The following is a 6,390-nucleotide window of genomic DNA, read 5'->3' as shown; positions in this document are numbered from 1 at the left end:
TTCTGTGTGACGTGTGACGTGTATTGTGTACAAAAAAGTTACCTTAAAAAATAATTTGTAAAAAATGCCGCTTTGTATTGCAATCGGTTGTTGCAATAAAAGCTACCGAAAAAGCAAAGAGCAAATTAATATTGAAAAAAATATTGCAATTACATTTCACCGGTAAGTACTGTATATTTATAACCTACAAAATAAAATTTGCTTCTATTTTATATATTTAAATAAAATAAGATTTAATGAAAATGTTTTTGCTGCTTGTGTCTGAGCGTCGAATATTCTCGTTGATTCATATTAATAATGTAGATCCTTTGTATCCATTATACATTATCTGTCTTTCAAGTTGTTATAGGCTTATTGACGGAAGCTCCTCGCGTGAACCGCGTGAACGTTGTTTTTACGCACGGACTTCGGTGGATTGAAACGTACCTTGCATGCTACTATTTATTTTATATACAATTTAGTTGATATGTGTGTTTCATTAGATTTCCACAAGATGAATCAAAAAAATTAACTTGGGCTAAAGTTATGGGCCTTCAGATGGAATGTTTACCCAAGTCTTCACATTTATGCTCGTTGCATTTTTCGGACGACGACTTCGATCGCAGTTCCCTGACACGAATAAGATTGAGAGAAAATGCCATTCCAATTGTAAATATCGTTTTATTTGAATTATATTATTTTATTTATGTGAATATAATTCTGTTTGAAAAGTTTATTCGAGATCACATAATTGATATATTCAAATTATCAAAAAATCATTAGATTATTATTATATAGCATTTATAATATAAAATCTATGGATAAATGTATATATTAAAAGAAATTTTATATTTACAGTCAAATATTTCAAAAGTTGCGGGTGCAGAAGAAGTCTCTTTGCAAAGTAATACATTGTCAGCTACATCAACAGAGTCGGTGCACGAGGATGATTCGATTGTGAGTACTTTTCTCGAGCATAAGATTCATTATATTCAACTAAGTGCAATGAATAAAATTTTAAATGTTATGTACAATTACAGTGCGAGCCGGAAATAAGCAGAATTACATTAAAAAGAAAAAGAGAAGAAGAGTCTACTTCATTTGGTGTGTATACCGAGCGACTGGAGGATACACCACGGAAAAAATTATTGCGCAAAACTTTAATGCACCAAAAGAAATATTATGAAAGGCAAGTGCAAACATTAAAACAAAAAAATAAGCGGTATGAGAAACGGATCGCGCAATTGAATACAGTTCTAAAAGAACTCAAACAAAAAAGTTTATTGGCAGACGAACATGCCGATATGCTGGATTTGTCGTAAGATATCTTAAAAAGTCATTGTATTGCGAAGACTGTGTTCATGCGTTAACTTCAGATGATAAAAATGATGAAAACTCTATTTTGATACAAATCAAAAGCCGCGGACGTTTACAATACCCATCGTCTAGTGTGACGAAAATTTGTCACGAAGCAGAAAGAGTTATCCGCTTTGCTTTAGCAGAAAGTGGAGGAAAATTTATGAAAAAAAAATTTACAGATACTTATCTTGTAAATTCGGTACTTCGAAAATTTACTGACTCCAATAATTTATTTATTAATTTAAAAGAACATTCACATGATCAAACTGCTTTGGAAAACCATATAATACATTTAACAAAAGCAATTGCTGGCAAATATATTAAAGTTAGATTATATCATATTTGTAAAGAAGCTATGGAAGATAATAAACAAAGTGAAAGACACTTTCGCAATAAATTAACATTGTTCCAAGGACAATAGTATTTCAAATTACATTATCTTGTGTTTTAATGATATTGTATCAATGTTATTCTCGAATGATTGTATCAATTTAAATAAATATTGTATCAATTTTTTCTGTAATTATTGTATCAATTTCAATAAATATTGTAATAAAAATTATTTTATTTTACAAAAACATATTATTTTGAACGATTAAAACCAGTCTCACTTTCTTTTCTTTAATTCAATAATACAATTCTTTCAATCAATTCATGTTGAATTTCAAACAGAGCGCCAAAATGTCGCCAGACAATATGGCCGATCCCCCGTCCCGCTAATGTCGATCCCCTCGCCAAAATCCGACCTTACGCTCCGTCCAGATATTCATACGTCAATGGAGGAACCTAAGAGCGGCCACGGCGGCCTTTTTTTTATAACTCTTCAAAACTCCCGTACACTAGTGACGCACATCTATTCTGGTCAGAATAGGAACTACGTGTCACATCTATTTTGCAACTCGCCGTTAAAAACAGTGTGGATGTTAGCACGGACAACAACCCACATCCATCTCTCGAGAAATGTCCGTGCTAACATCCATTTTGCTGCAAATAAAATTTGACGCGTATCGCGTATGTTGCATCCAGAACAAGGGTCAAGAATGTGCACAAATGATTAATTACGTCTACTTTCGCGTAATTTTTTATTTATTATAGTCTGAATTATTTACATTAACATAGATATCAATACGTTTATGCCCATATTTTGCACAATCATATTTTTATTTAAAAAAGATGTTTAATAGTAACAAAGAGAATTTGGTTCTTTAATAAAGAAACATTTATTTTACGCAGTACTTAAAAAATAATTGTAATTAACATCGCATCATATGATGAAGAAGAAATAAATGTCTTTCCACGAATAAATATACCATCTTTTTATTTTTACATAATTCTTTATTATTTAAATGTTTCCAAATTATGCTTTTGAAAAAATTAGCTTTTTTAATTTTTTTAAATCTTGACGCAACTCTCTCTCTCTCTCTCTCTCTCACTCTTTCTCTCTTTCTCTTTTAACGTGATTGTCCTTTAATTGTTTAGGCCTTCAGTTAGAGAGAGAAAGCATCGCGGTGATAGACATGGAGCAAGCGGCGATGTTATCTCTATGGATACCCTCCTCTTCACTCCCCTCTCGAACAAGCACGTTTTCCGTGCTACGTTTAGGCCGTAAAATTCAGAAAGAGGATTTCGGACGATTTCTGCGCAGGGACGTAGAGAGACTAGAAAGCGCCCACTCCTTTTTTATTATGTTACAATGGCATATACATGCATACGCATGATTTACAAATGACAATACGCGTGATTGATATGGCACAATAAATAATAATAATAATAATAATAATAATAATAATGTAATAAAAATCAATGAAATATATGGATACTTGAGTATTATTTTTATTCTCTAACTTACAAACGTGAAGATTATTGATCTGATTTTAATACAACCTTTCAACAGTTTTTACGAAATATCACGTAAAGATTAATCAAAACTTTACAAAAAAAAATTAATAAAGAATTATATAATTGTGATGTCTTATGGGTGGTAAATAAGTAATATATATGAACGAAACTATATTTATTATACTGAGAATGCCAAATGAATATTAGTAACGCAAGGGAGCAGTCGCACGTTGGTTAGTTGCAACGAAAAGAGAGTCGGTTCTTGGCGGGAACACATAGGCGCCAAACGCTGCATAGGGACTAACTAAAATAACTATAATAAAATTACTAGCGCATAATATCACACTCCTCTCCCACTAATTATGAAAAACTTAAATGTTTAATACATTTTATAAATTGAGTCTTTGAACTGGCTTAATAATTCTCTTAGACTTAACGTTAATATCCGTCTTCGTTTCCTCCGAACTTTCACATACATTGTCCTTTTCCGGCTCTTATACCACTTCTAACTCTTTTGAATCCGATTTCTTATTGTCTTTGTCACTTTTATTCATACAATCTTCCTCTTCACTATAAAATTTTTCTGCTTCAATAATCTGCTCTATATGTCTTTTCCAAATTAATTCTTCCGAGTCTAACGTTTTACACACATAAGTTCTATTTCCGATTTTACTTTTAATAATCGCCTTACGCCACGTCGGTTTTGTTGGAATCTTATAATCTCTAACATACACTATATCTCCTGGCTTTAATAAAATTTCTCGATTTCCTTTAAAATACTGTACTTGTTTCTCTCTAGCCTTATCTCTCTCAGGCCTATTTAACAAACTTAATCTAGTTCGGATTTCACGCCCAAACATTAATTTTGATGGACTCTCTCCTACGCTAGTATGTGGCGCATTTCTGTACGAAGCTAAATATCTATTTATTAATGTAGTTGTACTTAATGACGCATTTCGCTTATCCGCTAACGCTTTTGACAAACCTTTTTTAAAAGAACCTACCGCATTTTCTGCTAAACCATTCGTCGATGAGTGATACGGTGCTGACGTTCTATGCTTAATGCCGTTATTTTTACAAAAATTTTCAAACTCTTCTGAGACAAACTGTCTGCCGTTATCTGAGAAAATCATACGTGGAAGACCAAAACGAGCAAAACACTCTCTTAATTTTTCAATAGTGCTTTCTGTGTTCGTATTAGACATCTCAAACACTTCCGGCCACTTAGTAAATGCATCCACTACAATTAAATATGTTTTACCTTTAAAAGGTCCTGCAAAGTCAATATGAATTCTATCAAACGGAAATTCAGCTTCCTGAAATTTAATTAATGGTGGCTTATTAGGATTATTAGCCGTAGTTCTGCAAGCTTCACAGTCTTTCACGTATTCTTCTATTTCCTTATCAATATTAGGCCACCAGAAATACTGTCTGGCTATCATTTTCATTTTGGCCATTCCTAAATGTGCTCCATGAATCTCTTCCAATAGAGCTTTTCTAAATTTAAACGGAACGATTACTCTATATCCCCACATAAGAATATCATTTTCAATACCAATTTCATTCGCTTTACTTGCAAAAACTTTTATTTCCTCGCTAACTGAATTAGGCCATCCGTCTCTTGTATACAGATATACCTTACTTAATATATTATCTTTTCGCAATTCTTTCTTAATTTGTGTTGCATCTATAGGTGTACGCTCTGCCGTAACAAAATGAAAATAATCTTCAACTTCTGCTTCTTTAATTTTAATGGGCCTTGGCAACCTAGATAAGCCATCTGCTCCTCCATTTTGAATGCCTTTAATATGTTCAAACTTATATTGAAATCCGCTTAAAAATAAGGCCCATCTTTGTAATCTGCCTGCTGCCATTTGTGGAATGCCTTTATGCTCCCCAAACAAAGCCATTAATGGTTTATGATCAGAACATAAAATAAACTCGTTACCCATTAAATATTGATAAAATTTGCATATAGCCCAATAAATAGCTAATGCTTCTTTATGAATTACTGAATAATTCTTTTCTGCATCGTGAAGAACTCTAGATGCAAATGAAATTGGCTTTTCTGTGCTATCTGGCAAAACATGTAATAAGACAGCTCCAATGCCTACCTTGGATGCATCACAAACTAATTTCAATTTCCACTTTTTGTTAAAATGAACCAAATTTCTCTCTGACGCTAATTCGCTTTTAACATTATTAAACGCTTCTTCGCATTGCTGCGTCCATTTAAATGTACTACGCTGGAGTTCATATAAAGGTGTTAACACTTGTGATAAATTCGGTACAAATTTGCCATAATAATTAACCATACCAACAAAGGCCTTTACTTCTGACACATTTTTTGGTTTAGGTGCTTCTAACATTGCAGCTACTTTTTCTGGATCCTTATGCAACCCTTCTTTGTTAATTACATGTCCAAGATATTTAATTTCGGGTTGAAAAAATACAGATTTCTTTAAATTGACTTTAAATCCCGCCTCTGAAAGACGTTTGAATACTTCTCTTAAATTCTTTAAATGCTCTTCCTTGTTAGCACCTGTAACTACAATATCATCAATGAAATTAATTACGTTTTTTACACCTTGCAAGACTTTTTCTATCGTTCTTTGAAAAATTGAACACGCTGGCTTGGTTCCAAACGGTAACCTTTTAAGCGAATAAATACCTTTATGAGTACTCCACGCAAGTAACTTACTAATTCTTTCTGTAACCTCTAATTGATTATACGCCGCTGTTAAATCTAACTTAGTAAATGATTCTCCACCGCTTAACGCTGTAAATAATTCTTCAATTCTAGGTAAAGGATGCTTAACGTCTTCTAAAAATTTATTGACTGTAATTTTATAATCGGCGCAAATTCTAATACTTCCATCTTTCTTAATAACCGGTACCAGGGGCGTACCCCAAGCTGACGTATCTATAGGCTCAATTACTCCTTTCTTTTCTAATTCCTCTAATTGTTTACTTATTTTTTCTTTAAATGCTAATGGTATCGGTCTTGGTTTAATAAAAATAGGATTAGATTCCTTTGATAATTTTAAATCTATCTTTTCAAATTTATATTTACCCAACTCGTTATTAAATAATTCTTTATACTCTTGCAGTAATGCTTTTAAATTATCTTCTTCTTTAATAAAATTGATCTGTTCCATTTTAATATTTAACAGTTTCATTAAATCTCTACCCATTAATATTCTGTTTCCTTTC

General features: G+C 32.3%; 1 protein-coding gene across 2 annotated transcripts; it reads left to right on the top strand.

The window, feature by feature from the left end:
• LOC120358626 (THAP domain-containing protein 6-like) lies at positions 1-1,916 on the top strand. Of its 2 annotated transcripts, none has more exons than XM_039453344.1 (4): positions 1-162; positions 483-648; positions 838-936; positions 1,020-1,916. In XM_039453344.1, exons 1-4 carry the CDS (start codon positions 65-67, stop codon positions 1,299-1,301), a joined length of 645 nt encoding a protein of 214 aa, XP_039309278.1. In that variant the 5' UTR covers positions 1-64; the 3' UTR covers positions 1,302-1,916. The 2 variants fall into 2 exon arrangements, with proteins under 2 accessions (XP_039309278.1, XP_039309279.1); XM_039453345.1 differs by having other exon boundaries at positions 23-162; positions 341-648.
• The last annotated feature ends 4,474 nt before the right edge of the window (positions 1,917-6,390 follow it).

The sequence above is a fragment of the Solenopsis invicta genome, chromosome 9 (genome assembly GCF_016802725.1).
Source record: "Solenopsis invicta isolate M01_SB chromosome 9, UNIL_Sinv_3.0, whole genome shotgun sequence".
NCBI lineage: Eukaryota > Metazoa > Arthropoda > Insecta > Hymenoptera > Formicidae > Solenopsis > Solenopsis invicta.
This window is presented reverse-complemented; position numbering and strand designations above follow the sequence as displayed.